This window comes from Drosophila virilis, chromosome 4 (genome assembly GCF_030788295.1).
Source record: "Drosophila virilis strain 15010-1051.87 chromosome 4, Dvir_AGI_RSII-ME, whole genome shotgun sequence".
Classification (NCBI taxonomy): domain Eukaryota; kingdom Metazoa; phylum Arthropoda; class Insecta; order Diptera; family Drosophilidae; genus Drosophila; species Drosophila virilis.
In genome coordinates this window covers 19,004,936-19,030,374 of record NC_091546.1, presented here as the reverse complement: position 1 = coordinate 19,030,374, position 25,439 = coordinate 19,004,936, and the positions used below count along the sequence as shown (strand labels likewise).

Sequence of the window (25,439 nt, the reverse complement as noted above, 5' to 3'; positions counted from 1 at the left end):
AGCTGCTGTCGTTGGCTGCTCGCCTGTTACTTGAATTTTTTAATTTCAATCATTTTTTCACATTTTTATTTTTGGCATCTCCCTGCAGTAGGCTGAGTATGGAGGCAGGCTTTGGCTGCGAACAGTAGACAAGCACTAGGGCAACATGCTGCTGGGCACATGTTGCTGAGCACATGTTGCCAGCGTTGTACAAGCGTACACTGGGCGTATGATTTATGTTTTTTGCATGGGCTTTATTTAGTTATTGAAAGCTGAACAGGCAGGCTCCAGCCACCCAGAAGCCCGTATCCACAACACACACACAAGTGAGGTTTGCATATATCGTGGGGAGCTTATCTTGAGCGCCATTTGGCGGCAGCTACTGTGATTTATGCCAATCCGCAGCAGCCGCTCAACTTGCTTTTAATTATGAGAAATTGTACGCTCAACTGACCCACGTTGAGATCCTTTGAGGAGACGCAAGCGACGCCGCCACTTGACACAATTTATGGTCACTTTTTGCATAACAAAGGCCGCCAACGCGACTTAACAAATGGCCAAAACAAACAAGTGCTTCAGTTGGCGAATTTTTTTTTTTTGCACTTTTGCACGGAATTTCATTGCAGATTTTTTTCGTTGTTTTAATTTGCAGCAAAGGCGTGGTCGCCTGGTAATTGAGTTTCTTTAGCAATTCGCTTTGTGCTCTCGAGCAGCTCTTGGCGGATGCACTGCGCCAGTTGACAAATGATGAACTCGAGAGCCAACGCAAAAAAGCAAGCGAAAAAGATTTTGAAGCGTTTTAAAGCGCTAACGTACTATATTTTTTAGCAGCCTTAGCTGTAAAAGTCCTCTAATCGGCCGTGAAATGCAGTTGTCAGCGAATTTGATCGATAATCGGCATCGAAATCAAATATTATAAATTGCAAACGCAATTTGAAGCTGCTGATTATGCAAAATCGAGTCTAAATTAAACAAAAACAATTTGAGCCCCATCCGAACGTTGCCAACTGGCGCTGTTTACATACAACGAACGCGTGAGTTGCAATTCCGAATGGCATGTGGGCGGTTGGGCAAGTAACTGAAATCGTTATGTTAACTCTTAAGCTGCTTGTGGCACGTATCTGGCGTAGACTGTGCATTTTATTCAATTTTGTTGCGGCACTCGACATTTAGCTTTGATCTTGTTTCTTTTTTTTCTTCTGTACGCTGTCTTGCTATAAGAAAAATTGGAATGTTTGCTTTGTGGCATTTATGTCTGTCTGTCTATCTAATTATACAAATAAGGACCATAAGGGGTTTTATAAACATAATAAGCCCCACGAGCTTTCAAAATGTAATCAAGTTTTAAACGAAATAGCTCAAGAAAAACTAGGAGCTTACCTCTGTTCCATATATGTTTTATATCATGTTTATTGCATTGAAAACAAAGACATTGTTAAACAAGTAAGAGATTCTAGTCGGGAGCTCCCGACTAGGGTATACCCGGAACCCTCTTCTTCGAACATCAAATGCATATATATATATTCTATTTAAGAAGCTATATGTCAAGTTTGAGGACTTAAGCTCCTATTATTTACCAAAATTGCCCAAAAAACAGGATATCGATATCGATTATCTGAAACATACTCGATCTGCCCAGGCACTAGGAGCACCTACATCTAAAATTTCAAGTCTATAGCTCTTATATGTTCTGAGATCCTTGCGTTCATACATACGGACAGACGGACGGACAGACAGACGGACATGGCTAGAGATGCTTCCTTCTGCCTGTTACCCTTATACCCATTTTTAATGGGTTCAGGGTATAATAATAAATATTTTAATTAGCCGAAGCAAATGAATAAAATTATGAAGGATAATCAATCCACAAAAGATTTGTAAACAAAGTCTATGTCAAATAAATAGTGTAATTAGGCGCTGAAAGTGAAGCTAATGAAACTAAAAAGAATAGCAAATGCTCAAAGCAAATTTTAGGCAAATTGTAAAAGTAGAATTTTACTGGAAACTGACATTTGTTTTGAATTGTAGCTAATTTATTCGTATAGTTTGTATCACTTTAAACATGACTTCTTACATTTATAAATAAGCACACGCAGCGTGTGCCGAGATATAGAATAATTTAATTATAAATTACGAGTTATAGAGCAGTTTCTCCAGGTTCTTAAAGAGCTTTTCGTTTTAGCCTGTAACGAATGCGGCTATTTAAATTGGCTTAGTTCTCATCATACAACAATGACAATGATAATAAAAAAACTATGGATAGTTAATTCGTAATTTTAATTGCTAATCCAACCAAGCAATGGGGCTTCTTAGAGAATCACAATAATATTGCCGCTAGATGCGACCGGCACGAGCGGCCACCGATGGGTTCTACGAGCGACGACCGAAGAGCTTGAAGTGCGTCTTCCAGCAGCTCGGGCATCATAGCTGCTCGTTGCCAATGTGCGTGGTATCCGTGGGCAGCGAGTGGGTCTGCAGAGAGTCGAAACACAGACCAAGTGTTGCTCAATGCCAAATACTTAAAGTGACTCGATAATATTTGGTGTTAGCACTTACCTGCAGCGCCTTGCGTTTGTGATGCATTGACGAATTGGAGGACGACTTGCCCTTGCCCTTCTTCCAGGAGCAGAGCAACAGCTCCTTCATGCCCTTGCGAAAATTGCGACTGAGAAAAGCATAAAGCAGGGGATTAACACCCGAATTGAAGTACGTGACCAGAAAAGTGAGCGGCGTTAGCAGCGCATTAAAATTGGAATCACCGCGATATGAACGTGACCTGGAATTATGCATAGAAAAAAAATATATATTAAGTCTTAGTATATGTAAATATAGCTAGCATTTATGTACCAGCAACTAAATAAACATGTGCCAGAAAGCACTCCTGGTCTTCTCTTCGTGAAACAACATTTTCAAGTTGATTTTCATAAAGATTGCCCACTCTACGCTCTGCTTAAACATATTATCTTATCATATATATAAGTTAATTTTAAATAAATCGGGTTATCGGGTTAGTCTTCCATTTAGGAACATTTGCTGAAAGAGTTTTTTCGCACTACTTGCAACCACTCGTCTCTTTCTCTGTTTTCGTCTTCCAGCTATTTGACGAACTCTGACAAGTATTTGAACTGATTTGTAGCTGCTTCTTTGGAATTGTCCACGCTTCGCGTAACTTTTCCAGGAGAGCAAAGTTTTTCGGCGTCTTTAAGTAGAATGCATAGCTGGAACGAACACTTAAGGTATCTGCCCACTTACTTAACTGCTGCCCGACTTGTGTATTCCCTTTCAAAGGCTGTGTGTACTTTTTAGCTTCTGTTTTAAAATAACATGTCTAAGTATTTTATACTTTTGGGGGTAGTTAAATATATTTCCAATTAAAATTAATTATACAAATATTAAATATGGGATTTATTTCCCAATCTATACTAATTTATATTCTAATGCTGGGTGTCTTAGTTGCACATCTCTGGTTGATTTATGATTAAAAACTGAGTTTTGAATTAATAAATAAATGTATATTACATAAAATTTGTATGGCATTTGGGCGCTTGGTTTGCAGGATATTGTCTAGTCGCATACACAATATTTTCATTTCCAAGTGGACAAAGCTCAAACTTTGAGTCAACTGTCAAAATGTTTTTTTTTTCGTTGTTTGCAAGTTGACAATTTGCGCTGTACTTGCAACTGACAAAAATGGGCGGCGTGTAACTGGCGAAGGGGGTGTGGCTAACTGATTGGCACCCTTAAAGGTCCTTTTTGCTTTGCTGCTGCTACTCTGCTCGCAACTTGAGTTGTCAAGTGGCTTTTACAATTGACTTGCAAATTCAAAATAAAGTCTAAATATAAATTGGCAACCCATGAAGCAATGGCCATGGTGGCCAGCTGTCGCCGCATGGGGCGAACATTCGCCTGACCCAGTGCAGTCCTTATAATAGGCCGACATAAGGCGATGGCATAATGGCTGGCAGGTCCAGCATTAGCCCATAGACAGCAGCCAGCTGACCTTCCTCGTAGAGTGTTTTCTGGGCTAATAATGATCACGTGCCTGGTCGCACGCTGAGTCTTGTTGTTGCTGTCTGGTAACGCATTAATATAAATATAACGTGCAACAAAACTGGGTATGAGTCGCAGCAATTGACAGCGCATGACAGCATTAAATGAACCAAATGACACAATTACATAAGCTTCAGTTCATTAAAGCTACTCCATATAAATGACCAGAACTCAGACTAATATGGCAGCAGATAACATTAATTGTGTTGTTTTTGGGCAATAAATACCCTGTTAGTAAATCTCTAGGTACGAGCTCAACTTGGACATAGGCAGAAGCTTAAATATTAAGCTTTGAAATTTAAGTTACATCCATTTTATATTTGTTTACAATATTGAAAATATGTTAAATGACCGAATGTATAAGTTTCACGGACCACTAAATCATATAGTTGCTATAAGAAAGATCTATCGAAAACTTGGTTCTTATATGGACAAATATTCTGCTTTCCAATATATTTTCATCAAATTCAGCATTTGCGAGCTGCACTATTCTTATATATCTGCAAAAGGGAAATGTCTATAAGGATCTCGATTTAATTTTTATATTCCGTGCAGTTGCAATATAATCTCTTGAACTGCGCATAGGGTAACATATTTTGATAATTCATATGCCTAAGAATTTTAGCTTAAAGCTTAAAGTGTCAAATAAACTGCTCAAAAAGTCTGGTTAACAAGCTGTCATATTTGTGTTTTTTTTATTGGTGGCTTGGAATTTATATTTATATAAGTATTATTTATTTATGTTGGCCATTAACTACTTATTAACGTTTATTAAACTGGAGCGTTTTGCGAAACACGCAATTTCTTATTCACACATTATATATTTTGGCTAAATACTTCATAAAATTTGTTTACAATCTGGTCGTTTTGCTCGGCTTGCTCCCCAAAAATATTAGTTTAATTCATATAATAATATATTTTAAGTGCAACAGGCACAAAATAGCTGAAATGCATTTTCGCTCGGGGCTTTTTTTCGCGCATTTTTAGTAATATGTGAAATATGTAGCTGGAAAGGCATTAAATAAAATTTATTTATTTTCGTTTGCCACATAAAAACAATGCACGAATTTCAGCCAGAGTACTCACAACGTGTCGTGTCAGCAAAAATAATTGAGATATATCTGGACTTGGCCTGTCTAAATCATGCTTTGATAAATGTTTACTTCTTGGCATTTCACATTTTCAATTTTGCTTCCATTTCGCTTTTTTATTTGTTTCTGTGCGACTTTTAAGACTCTGCCACCAAGTCTGTGGGCGTTAAATTGTTTATATCGAATCATCTGGGTAGCTGCCATGACATTGCTATCCATGCAGCCAATCATCGGACCACTGGCCACTGGCCACTGAATCCCTCACTCAAACGACCATAAGCTGTCGTATAATGGGAAAATCAAACGAGACCCACAAAAAACCAAAGGCCAATAGCAAAAAAATAAAAGCAAGTAAAAGGAAAACCCAAACAAAAACAGCTGGGGTCGAGCGGAGGTTGAAACAATAACAGGAGCAGACCTTTACCATTTTTTTTTTTATTAGACTATTTGCCATGTGATGCCCAATAATTGTTGCTAATGGAATAAATTGGCAGCAAGCTTCAAGGTGATCACAAAAATTCCCTTAAAAGCAAATTTAAAGCAATAATTCATATTGAATGCCCAATTGATTGATACCAGAGCTGACACCAAATGGAGATTGGTTCTGTGTTTGACAGCATTCTGGGCAGACGAGACAGGACTTGTGACACTTTACAATTTATAATTTAAATACGACAGGTGTTAAAGGTGTATTTGTAGATAGTATATTAGCTTTTTGGACACCACTTTAAAGAGTTTGGAAAATAATACAATATTAATTATATGACATATCTAAATAATAAATAATAAGATAAATAATATAATTAAAAAATGTTTAATAACATTTAATTTCATCTTCATGATTTAAATATTTTTGAATATATTGTTATTAGTTTCGAAGCTTGCAACAGAAATTAATTCTGTTATTTGGCCAATATTCAATACAAACTAATGCAACGGAAAAGATAAGAATTGCTAAAGCTTACTTTCGGTTAGGCTATTGGTAAGCAGCCTAATTTATGCTGAAGTTCAGAGTTCTGGTCAGTAATTTCTTAAGAGAGTGTTGAAGTATATATTCGATTGGAGCAACGGACTGTATGGAAAACATTAAGACGAGCTCTGCATAACAATTAGAGCAAAATTGTGGCTGAGGGGGAGCAGAAGCACTTTAGCAATCAGTCTGGCGCTTCAGTCCCACTTCAATTGACAGTTTAATTGTTTGCATGGCCAAGTAGGAGTATTATTTACGGCACAGCAGATGGGCACGCTATATGCAAATGACTCTCAACTGTTTGCATAACATAAAATGGCGCTGATGGGCGGTATGTCGACGAAGATGTTGACGATGATGATGATGATGATGATAATGGAAAAGACAAGGGCGCTGACTGGCGACCCTAGTATACAGCAAAAAAACGTGCCCTGATGTTCTTTTTTTAACTATAATAATTTTTAAACTTCAATTTCATTTAACTATTTTTGTTAATATTTCAAATATAAAAAGGAGCAGCTAATCGCCCAACTCACAGTTGTCATTAATCAGGCTGAGCTCTGATTTTTATAACTCTCTAACTCAAGTATATTTGAAATTGACGAACATTTTTAAAGTTTTTCATAGAAATGTCGAAATGCTTTCATATACATATATTCTTTAATTGTTTGTTACTGTGTACTCACCAGTATTGCCACATTTTGCGCGCATGATACGGCAGATTGCAGAGCGCGAATGTCAGCACAAATATTATCAGCATGCGGACCACGCCCCTGCGAGCGCGTAGCACATTGCTCGATGAATGTGACATGTGTGTGGCGCCACCTCCGCCGGCACCACCATTGCCCTGTCGTTGATTGTGCGAGTGGGAGTGATGATAGAAGCTCGTTTTGCGACAAGCACTCACAATGGGCCGATCCGCCTCCAGCGAGACCTGCATGAGTAATAGATGTTATAGCATTAGGCATTACGATTAACAGTTAGTCTGTGCAGTACAGAGCTTAAAGCGTTTTGGCATTGGCTTAAGGACTATTCAGACATACCCACCTTGCAATTATCAAGCTAATTTTTGTGTGTGTTGTGTATTGCGTTGTTGTTGTCGTTGTGATATTGTTAGTGGGGAGCCAAAAAAAATTGTTGTTGTTAGTGGTAAAATAAAAAGCCAAAAAACAGAAAAGAAAAAGAGAGAGAGACACATATAGACAGCGTGAGATTTAGAGATAGAAAAAGAGAGAGAGAAAGAACATTGAAACACAAAGAGCGTTAAACAGCTAGCTTAGGATTAAGGTCATAAAAAGGCGTAGAGTAAATTAATTATACAAAAATATTGGGGAAGAAATGTTATTATTGTAAATTAGCAGAGTTAATATTCAAATTAACATTTATATTAATAAAATATCGCCTATCCTACTAGAGTATGCATGTAAAAACTTTACATAAACTCTTTATAAATTACGTTGGTTTCGCAGCACTCAAAATAGCTTCCCTTTTTATTGAGGTTATGCTTTGTGCACGACACTTAAGTGATTTACCCCCAGCTACCAAACCGTTGCTCGGTAACAAATTTATGTTCATAAATCATTAGAGTACACACATAGAACACATAACGTATACTCTCAACTGCTTTTCTTAGCGCACATTTTTCACTTGATTAGAGCCACTTCAAAGGGCAGGTGATGTAGCTGATGGATGTGTCCATATTGTAAGTTGTTGTGGATAAACGAATAATCATTACTTCAGCTCAACTCAATGCCAGATACCTGTTCAGGCTGTCAATTGGGGTTAAGTAAGTGGCAAGTTGATATATTGCGCATACGCCGCATGAGCCGCCAGCTTGCTGCCAACTCAATGCAGTTGCTAAAAACTAGATATTTCACTTGAACTTCATGCTCACTGATACTTTCTAATACGCTTTGACAGCTGCTGCCGTGAAACTGACTGCTCGGCACACCGGCAGCTTGGCAGCCCGGCAGCCAGGTGGAGGCAACGTCCAAGTTGGCCAAATTGCAATTTCAGCGCAAACTTGCGATAGCCTTTCGCTCAACTTCAGCAAATATTAGCTATTATAAGCAACAGCGAGCTACTTACTTACTTACTCTAGCTGCCAACAGCTGAAACACACCAACTTGACCAGACAAAGTGCAACTCAAACTGAAAGCCAAGCAACGTGAGTTTTAAACGACTAACTAAAATTTGTTCTCCAAGTATTTTATGTATTTTAACCGAAGAACTTTGAAGCACTTTGCTCGATAAAAAGCTTTTATGTTTTGCTTGAACGCATTCAATTGATTCAAAAGTACAAATATCCTATTTCTTCTTCGTATTAATTTAAATACATCCAATTTATGCGAGATGTAATGGACAACCACAACTTTTGAACTCATTTAATCGCATTTCGGACGAAAATTTAGAATTCTAATAATTTTTAACAAAACGCTATTTCCGGAACAGCTACAAAATAAAACATATATGCTGGTCGTATAATAGATTTATGAATTTTCATTTCGCCCAAATATTTAAAAAGATTGCGAGTCTTGAAAATAGTTCCAAGATGCTTGCAGAACCTTCCCTATCCTAGTCTGATTAAAATTTATGGCAAACTTTAGGTCTTCGGTAGTGTTCAAGTTGTTATGCAGTTTTATTGCTCAGGGTTGAGCACAATGCACAAAGCATTTTTTCTCATCTTAAATATATACGAGGACATTAGGATTAGTTATTCTATCTTTTGCATATAGATATATATGCTCTGGGGCATTCGCTATGTTTTGGTATGTGGCACACCTGTAATCAGTTGTTGTTGTTGCAGGACTCACCTGACTCTCGGTGATGCTGACTCCACGCTTTTCATATTTACTGCTATGTTTACGTGACAAGGACGTGGAGCTGCTGCCGGAAGCTAGCGACGACGCTGCTGCTGCTGCCGCCGACGCTGGCAACTGATGCTGTTGGTGGAGTTGATGGTGGTGTGGATGTTGTGGATGATGATGATGATGATGGTACATGCTGTTGTGCAGACTCATGCTATTCTCTTGGATAGCCTGTTGTTGTTGCTGTTGGTGTTGTTGTTGCTGCTGCTGTTGATGTTGTGTCACATGCGGGCTGAGACCACGCGAGCTGCGCCACAATGCAATGGCTATTTTACTGTATAGAACCTGTCGACCAAAAGTGTAGATCATATTTAAAAATAAAATAAATATTATTAGTAGTTAACCCAACCAATAAATTAATTAACACATGAGCGTGAGTTAGCTTTGTCTTAAGCTCAGAACATAGTTTTATGCATCTAGCTATGAAACTAGGTTTTGGCTCGAAGCTTGGCTCGGAGCATATTTTCGATTTACCAATAAAACAATTAAATATATTATATTTTAAGTTAAATTTTCTAATTCGAAACTCTTTTATTTATATTTTGTGATTCTGGTTGGGGTTCGCCAGAACCCAGCCAGCTGATTCGGCAAATCCGGCATGTTTTGGCCGGTTCGATTAAAAATAGGTTTGCTACAAAATAATGCAAATGAAAATATTGTGCTGCGTGCCATTTATCACGGACTAGAAATGGTTCTGTTTGATTAAACATTACGCTACATTTCCCGCACATCTCAATATTGGGATAGAAAATTGAATTTTTACACATGACCAGCGCTCACAAATTCAAATTGTAATGTACCCTAATGTGAAATTGTTTGTTTTTCGATCAACTGGAGAATTTTAAAAGCATGTTAACAAATACATAAATTAAATAGTGTGCGAATTATGTTCCATTCAAAACTAAAGGAATTATTATCGAATACTTACCGTCATGACCAGCAAGGGCATCACATAGAGCAGCACAAAGTTAATCATGTCGAGCAATTTTGAGTTAAACATTTCACGATCCAGTACACAGATCTCCTCCTCTTGCCCGTCCTCGGTGTGAATGTTCTTGATGGTCTTGCTAAAGACAAATTTGGGCGTTGAGTAGACAGCCGATGTTATCCATACGGTGACAATGACCATCTGTAAGAGTTGATGAGTCGGTTAGACGAATACCCCAAACACGCAAACAATTTCTCTAATTGCGAATATACACACAAATTGCCATGTAGCGCGGCAATTTGGACGTTTTTACGTCCAAGTCTCTATGCAAGAGTTTAATTGGAGCTGTTAACATCAACAAGCGCCTATTTACTTGTAAATAGCTTCATTTGCCTGGTCAACGAGCACGAATTCTATTTATTTTTTGGATTAATGGGAAATTACATTAGACAAAATGGGTCAATAATTATGTTTGTACCCAGGCCACCCAGCCAACGATATGATCTTGAGAAGGTCGCCTCGCCTGGCCGCCGGGCGAACTGGCAAAAGTTTTATGTTCAGCAAAGTTTTTTTGTCTGCCATGGCTTATTAAGCCTTTTGGCTAGCTAGTATCACATAAACTTTTTGGGCTCACTTTAATAAGTTCCATTAGCGCTCAAATTGCGGTCAAAATGAATATCAAAGTTATTTATATGAATAATTTTTTATTGTGCCTGCGAACAGCAAAATAATCTTTACTAATTTGCAATTGCAAATTAATTAATAATTAAATGATCTTTTGGGAGCTGAATTAAATTTAAAATATTTTTAGATTTTAATTTATAAAGAAAATTAAAATTTAAATATGTTTAATAACATAATTTACAGTTTTAAGACTTTAGATTATTATTCTCATAAAATCAGAATTTATTTGCAACTCTTTAAATAAACAAATGTCCATTTTTATTATTTAGAGATAGAGAGTCTATAATTTTTGTATCAACAGCACGATAAGGGCTGACACAGACTTAACACTGTAAATTTGTAGCTAAAATGAAACGGTCAAAATATTTTTATTAATATAAAAAAAACTATTTTAAGCAATATCGACAGCTGAATATATATGCTTATTTATTGTATTGAGTACAAAGCATGGCAAGACCTAGGCACGATTAAACACGAGAATATATCGTTTTGAATCATGAGCCTGAATGTACGGCACACAAACATATATACCCTGTACTCCCTTAAATGTGAATAACGGGCATTATCATTTTTGGGAAACAGAACGCCAGAAGTCATTTCAAAAAACTCCATAGCTTATTAATTGACATGTCTTTGTCATTTTTCTGAGTTTAGGGTAACTCCTGTTCAAGCATTCTTACTTAGTGAAATAAATGCTGACGTCGACAATCGTCGAGCATTTCTTCGTCTTTGGCATTGCCTGATATCAATCAGTTGAAGTTTGTCAGCCGAAGCTGTAGAACCATTTGCTTGTGTCGTATTGTAATTTCCTTACCAGCCAGTGAATAAACATTTATATAAATATATATTTTTCGATATGAGATATATATTAGGGATAATCATTTTATGCCTAGCCTGGCAAGTTTGCTTAACTAGTTCAAAATCTTTTTCGCATTTGGAATTTATCCCTGAAGAGGAACAGCCGCAATCAGTTGAAATGATTGTGGTTAATGAACAAGGTATTACCGAAACTTACGATCAGACAGTCCAAGAAGAACCACTTGTTAAACTCAACGTGAGCAACAGTGAAAAAGATGGTAATTTTAGTGCTTTTAGCTCTATTATGCATATGCAATGTCATGTGACTTCTTAATGTAGAGGACATTCGTCTCGTAGTACATTGTAAATGCATTTTTATATAAATCAACTAATTAACTTGTTGATGTAATCATTTATATTTTTTTTATCCAAACTATTAAAATTTGATTATTTTCAAAATTTTTAAAATCAAATTAGATGTCGACGCTGTCAACTGCGAGGTTAAAGCCGAGGACGTATCGAAAATGAAGCGACAGGTGGCTGCGTTTAGGTCCAAGATTATGGCGGACGCTGCCAAAGTGAAGGAACTAAAAGATCTTATCGCAGCATACGAGGCGCAGATCGATAGCAATGTCGCTGCATTAAACGAGCAGCGGGAACAGATAGGGTATTTAAATAATAGCATCGCGATCTATAAGACCACCTGCAGCAATAAGGACATTGAGCTAACTGACCTACAGGTCAGAGCTAGAGCAGACGCGGCTAAGCTTAGGCAAAAGGATGAACAACTTTCCGAGTGCAAGGATCGAATCAACACACTTGCGGCATCTAGCTGCCTTACCTTTGGCAATTCCTCAGATATTCAGGTATTAAATGTGCCTGGCGTAGGCCCATTTATGGCGCCTTGCGAGTCTCGCTTTCAAGGCTCCGGCTGGACGGTGATTCAGCGGCGTTTGGATGGCAGCGTCAATTTCAATAGAAACTGGAACGATTATCGGAATGGCTTTGGCGATTTGAATGGAGAATTCTTTATTGGCTTGGAAAAGCTGCACCGAATGACTGCTGCACAGCCGCACGAGCTGCTTGTTTTTTTGGAGACCTTCACTTTTCGGACTACATTTATTACATTTTCCAAATTTCTTGTTGGCAGCGAGGATACGGATTACGAGTTACAGCAAATCGAATTTAATGGCGGCTATTACGATGGAAACGGACGTACGTTGACATATAATATAGGACAAAAATTCAGTACCCACGACCGCGACAATGACAACTATTGGATAAAAAACTGTGCTAAAGCGTTCAAAGGCGGTTGGTGGTTCAATTCATGCAAAAATCTTGATTAGTAAGTATTCCAAACTTATCAATCGGTAAGCTATTAAACATATTGCCCTTTTGCACCCATAGTTTTGCCAATCTTAATGGAGAATATAAAGAGTATAATCCTGCTGGTTACAATGGGGAGGGCATTATATGGAAGGAATTTGATTATACCACGTCCCTAAGTTCTGTTCAAATGATGATACGCCCTAAAATTGAAGAGAACAATTAACCTATACATGCAAATATTATATTGTTGAAAAATATATAACATAACATGCATATTCGGCAGATTTTATTATACGCTATTTATGAAAGCATATAATTGCATGCGTCAAAATAAATATAAACAGTTCCAGAATATCAAGAATATGAGCTTCACTGTTATTATTATTATTATTAGTATTTATTTCTTTAAAGTACGTTCGTTTTCAGAGAATAATTTGTTTACACACAAGTTCGTTGCTTAAGCTGTCAACTTCTGCAAGCTTCAACTAGCTGATTAATTTCTATACACAATAATTTAAAATAGCTGCCCTTAATTCTTCTCTTTCAACTCGAGCTGTTGAATTATATCTATTAAAATGAGTTACAATAATCACTTATATGTATATATTATACATAGATTATATATATATTATATATATTCCTGCACTTATTTAGCCATTATTAATATAGAAGTTGCAAGAAAAAGTCTTGCAATAAGTTTTAACTGTGTGTCTAAAAGGGAGTTCATCCTGACTAATTGACTAAATTATTGACAGATTGATTGATTGATTGATTGATAGTCAACTTACAGACCAAACGGCAGGGGCTAAGTACTCAATGTGCATAGCCCACCAAAATGGAGTTGAAAGTTTGCATGTAGAGCATTCAGCAACAACGCAGCAAAGTCGCGATGGGCACAGCTAGTTAAATACATATAAAAGAAAATAGAACGCAGCTACAAAAGACTCTACGCTTAGGTGTAACATTGGAAATACTTTTTTGGGTTACACAGTGCTTTAAGAAATAATAATAGTTATAACTTATTTCCATGAAAATGTCAGAATATAAAGATATGGTATAAGAGATCCTCATTAACTGTTAATTCAATGTACTTTATATCAAGAAATGCTGTTGGAAATCGATTAATAGTAAGGAACTAAAGTAGCTGTCTTATATCCAAGCCATAGTAAACGATAGTTTTCGATCTGGGAATGGAACTGGAAAAACTATCAGACAAGTGAAACTAACTTAATCTAAGTATGATAAACGGGATTATTAGTTTGAGTTTCTCTAACATTTATATTATAAGCACATTGTCTCCAAGAATTGTGCTAGAAATCGATTTTGATCGATGACTTACCCTTAAACGTGCAGCTGTTAAAATTTGTTTGCAGGTTATTGGATGTACAATAGCAAAGTAACGCTCCATACAGATAACGACTAGGATGAAAATGGATGCCGTATAGCTGAGCGAGTGCACAAATTGATACATGCGGCATAGGAACTCGCCAAAGACCCAGCTGAAAAGAATTGCAAAAATAATGTGAATATAAACATTTTGAAACATCTTATTTTTCTCCTCAAATTTCGAGACATAATCTAATGTAAACGAGCGAAAAAGCTGCCAACACAAATTCTATTTGAGATGTCGGAAAAAGTAATGCCACATTAAGGTGTCGTTTTTACTAGAGGTTGCCGGAGATTTTCGCACTTGGCCTTTATTTTTATTATTGCATTTCTCGGTCTGAAATTAAAGCCTTGGGCTCATTGTGCTTGAGGATTAACAAGTAATTCTATTTTGTGCGACCTGCGGCTCTGACAGGAGTGTTGAGAAGGTAGGGGGAGAGGGTGTTGTTAAAGGCTCTGCCGGAAGAGGAAATTGATGTACTTTTGTTGTTCGATATACGTGACACGTTTTTCATGTATTTTCTTTGCTTTTTTGTCCATGATATTAAAATGCAGGCATTTGATGAAGTCTTTTGAGAATGATATAAAAATCTTGAGATACTTAAACCTGCATTAGAAGCATGAGTGAGCCTTAAAAGTATTTGGTCCGTAAAGGCTGGGATTTCATTTCACAATTCAATATGAAGAGTTGCTTTGAAATGTGATAAATACATTAAGCCTTAATATTAAAGTGTATCCAATGGTAGCTGTGCCTAACAGTTGCCTGACATATTTTGTTGCGGTATATACATTTAATAAATTATTTAATCATAATTTGCATATATCACCACAGCTGGACAACCCAATCAATCATTTATTATGTCCAGTATCAACATTTATAAATAAATAACTATGCAAATGAATTATGCCAACTTTTTGATGAGCCACGCCAATAACTAGGATCAACATATTTAAATATTTGACTAAATTTTCACACCACTCAGCATATCCAATTACGAAAAGGGACCAAGCTGTGCATAAATCGACAATATTATGTGGCCATAATATAATTGACCTTTTCATATGATAATTGGTTGACAGCTGCTGGTCAAATTAATTTTAAATGCGGTTTTTACACAAGTTTTTCTTTAAACAAAATGAATGAGAGCAAGCTCTTAAGCTAATAACACAAATTTCATATGGCGCAAATAAATGCCTAAATATAATATTTATTTTATATATATTTTCCATAATTCAATATCTAATATTCGCATGTTATGTTAAATATTTATTTTGATTAAATGTGAGACAACTAAAAGTAAATAAATTCATAAAGTCCCTGAAAAATTGCAATGAAATGTATTTTGCATTAGAGCGTCAATAAATTTGGATGTATGATTTATGTTATTTGATTTTGGAAAATTCCGACACACAAATACTCAAAATAAAATTCTAATGATATATGTGCAAAATGTATATTCGCTTGTCATTGTTTATTATTTGCTCTCGGCTGATTATTGACTTATTCGTCTCGAGCGCAAACGAGCCGCAATACAAAATAACAAAATAGTAACAACAAATCAAATGCCAGATAAATAGCCAGAAAACAAATAAAAATAAACTCTTTATGTTCCACTTGGGAGTGATGAATTAAAAGATACCCTGCTCATACACATTTGATTAACTATAATCAATATAAAAAGTGCATTCAGGATGAAGGACTAAAAGCGTGATTTAAGTTTCAAACTTATTTAAAGTCCTCGATAATTCGCATCGCTTCCATTAAATTGATAATAATCAAGGTGAAGTTTTATTTATAGAGCATATCTCGAAGCTTATAGGAGCTAGAGACTGCTGTGGCTCTCACAAAACATAAACAAGTCAAGAATAATTTACTGTTTAATGCTTTATGCGCAGAAAATATCTTAAAGCACGGAAAATAAACACCGAAGAAGCTGAATAAGCACAGGCGCGGCATTAAATGTGTGTTGGCTTTTTGACTTACCTGTCTATAAGATAAATGGAGAGATTCTGCATAACACAGAAGAGACCCACACAAAAGTCAGCAAATGCCAAGTTGGCCAAGAAAAAGTTGGTTATAGAGCGCAGACGACGCGACAGAGTGACCACCAATATCACAAGTAGATTGCCTGCAAGCAGTAGAAGAAGTAGATTAAGAATAACAGATATCAAAATGTCAATTAAGTTTTTGCAACAATTGCAAAACAAAAGCCGAAGCCAACTGGGAGATATTAAAAATGTTAACAAAATATTTTGGCAAGCCAGGCGACAAGCCCAGCTCCTCGACAAGCTCTCATTTCATAGTAGGGCAGAATGTTTTACTCAATGCCTGGCTGCGTGCACTGGGGGCAATAACTTTCAGCTGGAAGTATACACATTCTGGTTGAGAATTTTCGTCGCATTCCCTCGACGTTGGGTTTAACGTTGCGTTGAAAGTTTATTTTAATTAGGGGTTTTGTTCAGGCCACATCTATCGCAATGTGTGTGCCTGTATGTGTGTGTGTGTGTGTGTTGCCATCTCGATGTCTGTTAGCCTTAATTAAATGAAAACCCTGCCAAGTGGATTTAAGTGACAGCAGCCAAGGGCCTATGATATGTGGCTAACAATTGAATAGAATGTGCAGACAGTTGAGCTAATTGCCCAGATGTCCAACTCTGTCAGACTCACCAGATTATTGGTGTGAAAAAGGTCTAAATTTGTGCTCATTTCATATGTTTATGCCATCCGCAGACACTGAGTATTTGACTAGAAGATGTCCTAAGCTTATCTATTGTCGATAATCACAATCATGTATACTATTTGAAGGTGTTTAATTTACAACTTGTCATACTAAATGCATTTACGCCTGCATCACTCTAGCATACAGCTTTTAATCAATTTAAGGTTTCTTAAGGTGTCTTAAGCTTGTTGAACACAAATACCATTGGTCTTCAACCAAAGCAGATTATGGTACAACTGTACCTAAATTCACGATAGAACATTGCAGAACTGATTTGTCGGCATTTGCCACAAAAAACCAACTAAAAAGCAAACTTTAAGAGAAAACATATAAGCATATATGAATTAACATTAGCTGTTAAATTTTGGGTGTTTCTTAATACTTCCTCTTTTGCAATATAATTTTCACATTTTCTTGTATATTTGAACAAATGAAACGAGCGCAAACAGTAAAACTTTGCAGCACATGTATCAAGCGGATTTCCGGCACGGCCTTTATTAGTCCCTTCTTTACATTTGGATAACCCTTCAGTTAAGGGGTCGGGCTGGGTACTCAGCCTTGAGAATATTTTGTACGGCTTTGTTCCGCTGTGAGTTCGGAATTGTTTGAAGTAATTAAAAAAGTTTCGGCTGAAAAACATTTTGTTTTATTCTTTTATTTTTTTGTGCTTGTCATGTGTGTGCCAACAAATAATTATTACATATATTTGAGGCCATAATGAAAAGAAAAAAAAATGAACATAAATATATATATAAAATATTTTGTGTCTGGTTGCTGTTGTTGGTTTATGAGATTGAGGGCAATGCATATATTCGGCAAATATATATTTGGGAAAATTTATGGACTTTTGGCTGAGCTCTAATTAATGTTTTCTGCTATTACGAGTAGCAGCGGGTGTTTCAACTAGTCGCAAATTGTTTCAAATTTACATTATATTTGTAATTGTTTACATTTTTCAATTCGAGTGCACGCCAAACCGCAATGTGTGCACAGCAAGTGTGAGCGAGCGAGTCACACAAAGAGTGAGAGAGAAAGGGAGGCAAATATTGAATATTACAAATAATATTATTAGAGGACATTTCTACTGCAGTGGTTGCATAAAGTAACATAATTCAAAATGTTGTGACGCATCAAGTGCATTTAATTATATAACATATTGTTATTTAATATCCAGTTATGGGCTTCCTACAGCTCTGGCAGCCTTGGTGACTGAGATACGATTCGTATGCCTTTAACCGCAGTTGCTAACACTTTGCGTTGGCCTTGGCCTTGGCCTTCAGGGTTCAAATTACCAGCCAATTCTGGCCACAATTGTTGGCCCACTGCGTTTCGGACTATTAAATATTGTTGCCTAGGTTGATGTGTGTTTCGCTAGCAGCGGGTTGTGTTTTGTTGCGAGCGTGTGCTTGTCAGCATGTGTGTGTGGATGTGTGTGTGTGCATATGTGTCAGTGTCGAGTTGTTACAGCATGTTGCAAACCAATTCCTTCAAGTACACTTCCAGAAAATGTTAGACGGGAAGGGAAGACGCTAATATTTCCTGCTGTGCATTTTATATTCAAATAAAGGAATGTTAGGAGTCCCTATTAAGAAATGGAAAATCGAAGACCTGGGAGCTTGAAATTGTTAGCAAGAGAAGGCCTTTGCAGTCGGTGCAATAAACGATTTAAAACTGTATTAATACATCAAATATATGAATAAAAAAAATAAAGACCTTCTAGCATCTCTGCAGCTGTGAACATAGAAACTATCAAAGTCTGTTCAAAAATACTCCGAGTTGAACTATTCAAAAACAAAATGTGAGCTGATACAACAAATTTTTTTTTCTTATAATAGAATAGATTTTAATATTTTTCAATTTCGGAAATTTAAAAATGTGGTATAAACACAAATAAAGTATTTTATACAAAATAAGCGAATTTAATTGAAATCCTCAGCTTGACCAACCTAATTTTGAATGCAATTTAATGCAAGTTAAATAAATAATTTGTAAAGTAGAAAACACGAACGGGCTTGTCGGGAAATCGCGTATACGCCTCGTGTGACAGCTCATTATAATTGATTGCATAAATTACTCAATAGGCATTTGGTTGATCTGGCGCGTTTCATTTGAAAATTTTAGCGCCAGCAATGCTGCGTAACAGCAATAATTATGTCGCGCTAACTGCTTGTTGGAATTTATGTTTTTCGGCTGGTTTTCGACTTTATCTTTTTTGGCTTGGATTTGAATGAAAGCATTTTCGCTGCTTCTACAGCTACCAAAAACATTTGGATAAAGTTTGTCTGTGGAGGGGACAGTTGGGTGCGTGAGGGCTTTGAGTGTGCCCATCATTAAAACATTAGGCCATGCAATTTGCAAGTTGCAGCCATATCCATAGCACGCATTGTTTTTGTTCATGCGATGACACGACACTTTATTGTCCTTTAGCCGCGTTGTTTTACATTCCGATAGGCGTCAGTGTGTGTGTGTGTGTGTGTGTGTGTTTGTGTGTGTATTTGCCAGTTGCCACTAATTGCTGTACCCCCGGGGTCGCTGCAGCCTGGCAACCATTTACAGTAGTTGTCGCATTGTCAAACAAAACGCTTAATTTAATGGCATTGCATTTGCTTTTAAGCTTTTTTGAATTAACTTAGCCACAATTTAAATAAACATATGTTCAAAAAAGGAACAATTAACCGTGCGATGCCGCTTATTATATGCCCTCACGACAGCTTAAATATAAATATTTCTCTTGATGTAAAAGATGAATATAAATTTGTACAGCTGATGTGTGCGTTTGACGATTGGATCCGATGTTTAGAAAACATTTTGTGGACAGCGTCAACAATATATATTTATATGATTTGATGTATCATAAAATTGCGTAAATCCCTTGCACAAATAGTTTCTATTTAAAGATTTTAATGCATAAATTGATCAAAAAATAGAAAAGCAGAATTTAAGATATGTGCTACAGCTCTACATTTGCCGTTATTTGCATTAAATGGCGATAGATTTGCAGGCCGCACAACCGCAACATCAACAACTTTTAACTTATGAACTGAGAATAAAGAACCGCAAAACCACAAGCTCAGAGTCGGTCAAGTGGTCAAGCCACAAAGAAGTCCTTTATTCTTTAGCCACATCTGTAGCCATTTTTTATGGCCAGCAGCAGCACTGAGTAATTGGCAAGTGTGCAGTTAACATGGACACCAAGAGATAAAAGAGAGAGGGGAAAAGAGAGAAAGAGAGATACTATACAAACAGGAAGACAAAAGGCAACTAAATAATATATATAACTATAATAATATATCAATGACAGAACCATGAGCTGGCCAATTTGCTTTTGTTGGCTTGGATACTGACAAAATGAAAGGTAACAGCCAACTGAGTTAGAAGGTGAGAGTCTATGGACAAAGCTAATATTAGCCTTGGAGTTTATTTGAGCCACAGCCAGCCCCGAATGTAAGGTATAAGATTTCATTATTATTTGTGACTAAAAACTGCTACTAATTATAAGGTTTATTATTTGAGAAATACGTTTCAGATATTTATAGGGTTTAATTTGAAATATTCTTCGACAAGCAACAAGAGTTTATGAAATCGACCTGAAAACGTAATGTGAGCTGCCTGTCTGTATAATTCTTTCAATAACCTCCAGGTTTTATCATAAGCTGTCATTAGATATGTCATTAACTTTGTTATCGACTCTAGATAGGCTTTGTCTTCATTCCGAGGCTATAACCATTTGGGAATTGTAAGCAACTAAAAGGAGCCAAAGCTACTGAAAGAAGGAGGTAGTTAATGCACTTATTTAAAATACTGGAATTTAAGCAACTATGTCTTGCAGTAAATAGTCAAAAAGAAGTAATTCATTTGTATACATCCGAATGTGTCACAACAATGCGTACTTACCGAAAAAGCAACAGCAGAAGACAATCGTATATAGCGTAATGAATATGATTCGCACATCGGTGCGATCGAAAACATATTCGCTGCTATTTTCAGCATCCTCCTCATCCGCCTGCTCGGTGGTGGTCGGCTCGCTCAGTGCCAGAGCTGTGGTCGCTGCTCCGCTGCCGCCGGTTGGCGCGGCTGTTGCTAATATGGCTGTTGTCGCATTAATGGGTAATGTGCTTTCGATGCCGCTCTCATTGAGTGCCAGGCTCGAGTAATTTCCAGCCGTTGACAAAGAGCGGTCAACTAAGAGTACGAGCAGCAGGAGCGGTGACAGAAAGAGCCATGGCAAAGCGCGCGGGTGTATGCTAGTTGTTAGCTTATGATGGGTGCTTTGTTCCGTTTTTTGTTGTTGGCAATCTGGTAAGCCGGAAATGCTATAATTTGTAGTTGTAGTGGGGCTTTTGCTGGCCTTGCTGTTGTTGTTGTTGTTGTTGTTGTTGTTGTAGTTGTTGTTGTTGTTGTTGTTGTTGTCATCATTATCTTCATAAGCTGCTGATATGTTGGCGCTGCCAGTGCGACGCATTTGTTTATGAGCTCGTCTGTGCGACGCTGCTTCCGTTTCCTGTTGACGCCGGCGTCGTAGCCGCTGCCGCTGCCTCTGCCAGCACGATGTTGGCAAGGCTGCAGTCGATGTCGACATCCCCTGCAGGCTATGAACGCTCATAATGCTAACAACTAATAATGCGTTGCAGCTGCAAGCAGAGAGAGGGAGAGAGAGAGCAGTTGAGAGAAAGAGATGAATAAGTGGATGCAAAGTGAGCGGTAATCAGTTGCCAGCGAAAGGCACCGAAACCGTGTAGCACTTATTTATAATTAAAATGAACTGAAGCACCTGAAAATTAACGTTTTATAAGAAACTTTCATTTCAAGCATTTTAGCCGGAAATATAATTTAATTTATGCTGAGAGATAATTATGCTGTGGATATTGTTTTCAGACATATTTAATTAAAGTTTAATTAAGTACGCTGACTTGAAGATACCCTATGCTTGAAAACACACACACGTCTTATAATTTGTCATTTTAATTTTAAGCTGAATGCCATTTTAGTCGGAAATTTAATTGAATTTTTATAAGTAAATAAAAATATTATAAGCGATTACAATTTTAATATTTACGCAGAACTGAAGGGTGTCAAAAGCGCAAATGTTTTTTATTATATAGAACATAAAGGATACAAAAACAGCCAGAGATAAACTAACAGATACCCTTTACTGAGCTATAAAATATAAATTAGAATAACCCTTAGTTAATTAAATAGAATAATCAAATAAATGTGTGTAATAATGAAATGTATATTTATAATAATAATTATTATTTATATTGAGTGTATTTTGTTCGTATAATAAAATTCTATAACTTTGCCAATAATATAATAACTAAATACAGGGTATATACCTAGTTCACACGCATTAGTTATATTTATTAACAGCTAATTTAGCTTTTGTATTTAAACTACCCATAAAAGTAAAATCCAACTGTCAAATGCGTATGTGATAATTTTTACTATTGTCCTTTTTTGGACTGTTTTGAAAGCAAAATATTAACATTGGACGTAAAGTTGTAAAGTACCGAGTCGTGCGTGTTTGAAGCGCATGACGATTCAACGGGGCTTTAATTACTTGATAGCTATATTTGCTGGTCTTTTGTGTGTGTGCCTGTGTGTCTCCACATAGGAGTACAAAATAACACGAGTCCTTATTAATTACAACACGTACACAAAGGGGAACAAACACTGAAATGGGCAATAATCAAAGCATCCTGCTCGGCGACATATGAGTTGAAAGTGATGTGTAAAGGGGGAAGTGAAGGGGAAAGAACAACCTGCACTTTCTGCACTCACATAATTAGCAGCGCAACGTGTTGCATATTAAAATTTCTGAAAAAAAGTGTGCTGAGCACCAAATGTGCAGAATGAGAAAGTTATATTGCTTTGAAATATGCGTACATTTGTAAATGAAATATCTCAAATATTTGTAAGCCCTTTCAGGCGATATTTTAATTTGTAATTTAATTGCAAGCACTCAATTCTGATATGCAGCTAGCAGCGCTGCTTAAAGCTATACACATTAAGCTTTATTAAAAAGATATATTTAAGCTGGACAGATAGTAAGACAAAAGAAAAGAAACTTTATAATAATAATAAAAGCTGCGTTTGCGTTGCAACCTGTGGATATTAATATTTATCTGAACATTTCACATTTCCAACAATAAAATAAGAAATCTTGAAATGTTTTGACAGATCAACTTTGAAATTATATTGAATCTTAAAAAACAGACATTATTTGTGATATGTATTATCATCAATTAAGCCGCTTATCCAAAAACTCAAAGGAAACACCCATAAGCTGCACCACAACTCTCGCACCGAATAAAAACTCATAAATGTTATTCAAAGTTTTGTGCTTTCGCTCGATTAAAGGCAAGAGGCAAAATCAAAGCACAAACAAACAAAAAACAATAACAACAACAACAACACCCAATGGAAAAACATAAACAAAACAATGGCCCGGAGTGGCAATCAAATACAGAGCGAAGCGTTCCTAACAAAGTTTTCAGCTTTACACCAACAAGTGCAGCCATCTGCCCCCCACACTCAGCCCATCATCCAAGATTGCACCTTGTCGGCTGCACAAAAAGTTGCCTCGATGTGTCTACGACTGCCAATAGCAGAATGTGGGTCAAACAGCAAGAACTGCAATTAAAGGCAACACTTAATTGCCAGAAATTATAATTAATGAGGCCGACAAAGCAAAATGCGGCTAACAATGAAGCCGCTTGAACTCCCTGAACAGCCCTCGCATTGGCTGAATGCATTCCAATTATTTCTTGGGATTTCGGGAACACATTTTATATCATTAAATATGTGAAGGCATTAACCAAGTCCTTTAATTTATGTACTTTAAACTAATAAGAAGTTTATTATTATTATTGTTATTAATATTATTATAATACATTTTAATATTAGTATTATTAGTGCTATTCTTCTTAATATTATAACTAATAATATTATGTTTATTATTATTATTATTACCCACTTGCTTATTCAAACTTTGGAAACAAAGAGTTCTGTTAACTTTATGTGTATAATATTTGGACCAACTAACTTAATCTTATTCTTAATTTAAAATTAAAAGAAGTCATTTAAATTAGTTGTCATAATTGTCTATCTATCTCTTTGCAATTCCAGTTGATTATTTGCCGATTGAGTAGTTGGCCAAGGAAAGCATTGCTCCAATAGATCATATTGAGTACGCTGAGCCTATTCAAACATAATCCGATCAAATACCCTGTATGAATGCTATCCATATTTATAGAGTAGAGTAAGCACTTGCCTTACCAATGCGACATGCCAAGTACTTATTACCTTATGCAATGCCTTTTGTTTATCCCCTGCCAAAGACGTGGATTACAACATGCTGGTATTCTGGGTATCTGTTTGCCACAGCTGCCATTGGCATCTAATAAGCATTCTGATACCGAATAGCGGCAGTTTGTTCATCAATGTTTGGCTTAAACTGAACCGACAAATTCGAACCGCCTGCCCTTGCCAGTCCCTACACAAACATACCCCTTTCCGACACCATGCTGCCAAAACTGTCAACTAATGTCAAATGCAGCGGTTCGACAGTGGGGTATGGAAGGTCAAGTTAAACGTTCACTCAGCTCCAGTTGCAAGTGCCTGCTGCGACAGTTGTTTGGGCTTAGTGCGGAGTCACGACTGCTGCTGGCGATGTCAGTGGCAGCGACTGTGACTGTGGCAGGCATTGGGATTAGTTTGCCTCTAAGTGATATTACATGCTGCTTGAGCTCGAATTTCCACGCCAGGTGTAGGTTTGTAACACACACACAAACACAACACAACAGCCTAATGCCATTTCCTGCATACTACTGCAACAACTAGCAGCTTGCCACATGCAGCTTGTTATGCAACAGCATAAAAAGCCATCGTACTTCCTGCTACACAGCAGACACTTCACACCCTTCAGACTTCACATCAAGAGTCGTACAAAATATTCACTTGTGTACCCTTCAAATGGGATATTTTTTTTTATATAAAAAGCTTGCCAACGAAAATAAATATTTGGAGTGCACAAAAGTAAACACCCTACATATATTATATATATTTTTTTTATAGGATAAAGCTACAAATGAATATAACTATAAATCTAATGTAAAATACTTGTTAAACAAGTTTATTTTTTATTACAAGCTATTGCGAAAAATATAAATTTATTAAATTATTATGAATGATGTATTTTAAAACTCTTTAAATAAGCTGCTTAATATAATAACAAAAAAAGCAAGAAATTTTATTATGTGTTTTATTTAGTAGACACACAAAAAGGGCTTTTATATAAAACTTAGTATACACCTGTTACAAAATTATTGAGTTTTTAGCCTGTTGTATTTTTTTTTTGTTGCGGTTTTCACTCGTTTTTCCTTTGCATTTCTGTAATCATGAAATTGTTAGCTATTAAAAAAATATATATGAAAAACAAGCCTGGCAATTCGCTGCCTAATTGTGCTTTTGTATGCAGGCTGTCGAGCAGCATGATGAAAAAAAATCGTAAGCCTTCGTTATGAGTGAAGATAATCACACGAAATCAATTTTTAGTTGTTTCCTTTGAAATTGACATATTTTTTTTTAATTATTTATCTGTTGGTGAAAGTTGGTACAAATTGTAAATAATAAGAA

The 25,439-nt window shown here is 36.5% G+C and overlaps 2 protein-coding genes across 5 annotated transcripts in view; one reads left to right on the top strand and one right to left on the bottom strand.

Annotated features, from left to right (window-relative positions):
• Positions 1-1,989: 1,989 nt before the first annotated feature.
• TrissinR (Trissin receptor) overlaps positions 1,990-25,439 on the bottom strand; it is a 77,707-nt gene continuing 54,257 nt past the window's right edge. For 2 of the 3 annotated variants that reach the window (XM_070209123.1, XM_015172525.3), the window contains 9 exons: positions 20,697-21,433; positions 16,067-16,211; positions 14,036-14,195; positions 9,886-10,086; positions 8,904-9,242; positions 7,138-7,152; positions 6,777-7,024; positions 2,536-2,755; positions 1,990-2,451 (listed from right to left, as the gene is read on the bottom strand). In XM_070209123.1, the coding sequence (XP_070065224.1) occupies positions 2,401-2,451; positions 2,536-2,755; positions 6,777-7,024; positions 7,138-7,152; positions 8,904-9,242; positions 9,886-10,086; positions 14,036-14,195; positions 16,067-16,211; positions 20,697-21,405 (2,088 nt within the window). In that variant the 5' untranslated portion in view covers positions 21,406-21,433 and the 3' untranslated portion in view covers positions 1,990-2,400. The remainder of the gene's footprint in view (positions 2,452-2,535; positions 2,756-6,776; positions 7,025-7,137; positions 7,153-8,903; positions 9,243-9,885; positions 10,087-14,035; positions 14,196-16,066; positions 16,212-20,696; positions 21,434-25,439) is intronic. The other variant, XM_002051442.4, reaches the window with a different exon arrangement.
• LOC26530546 (fibrinogen-like protein 1) lies at positions 11,332-13,059 on the top strand. 2 transcript variants are annotated; one of them, XM_015173338.3, is made up of 3 exons: positions 11,332-11,567; positions 11,845-12,712; positions 12,775-13,059. In XM_015173338.3, the coding sequence occupies exons 1-3, from the start codon at positions 11,426-11,428 to the stop codon at positions 12,917-12,919; spliced, it is 1,155 nt and encodes a 384-aa protein (XP_015028824.1). In that variant the 5' UTR covers positions 11,332-11,425; the 3' UTR covers positions 12,920-13,059. The 2 variants fall into 2 exon arrangements, with proteins under 2 accessions (XP_015028824.1, XP_015028825.1); XM_015173339.3 differs by having other exon boundaries at positions 11,334-11,645.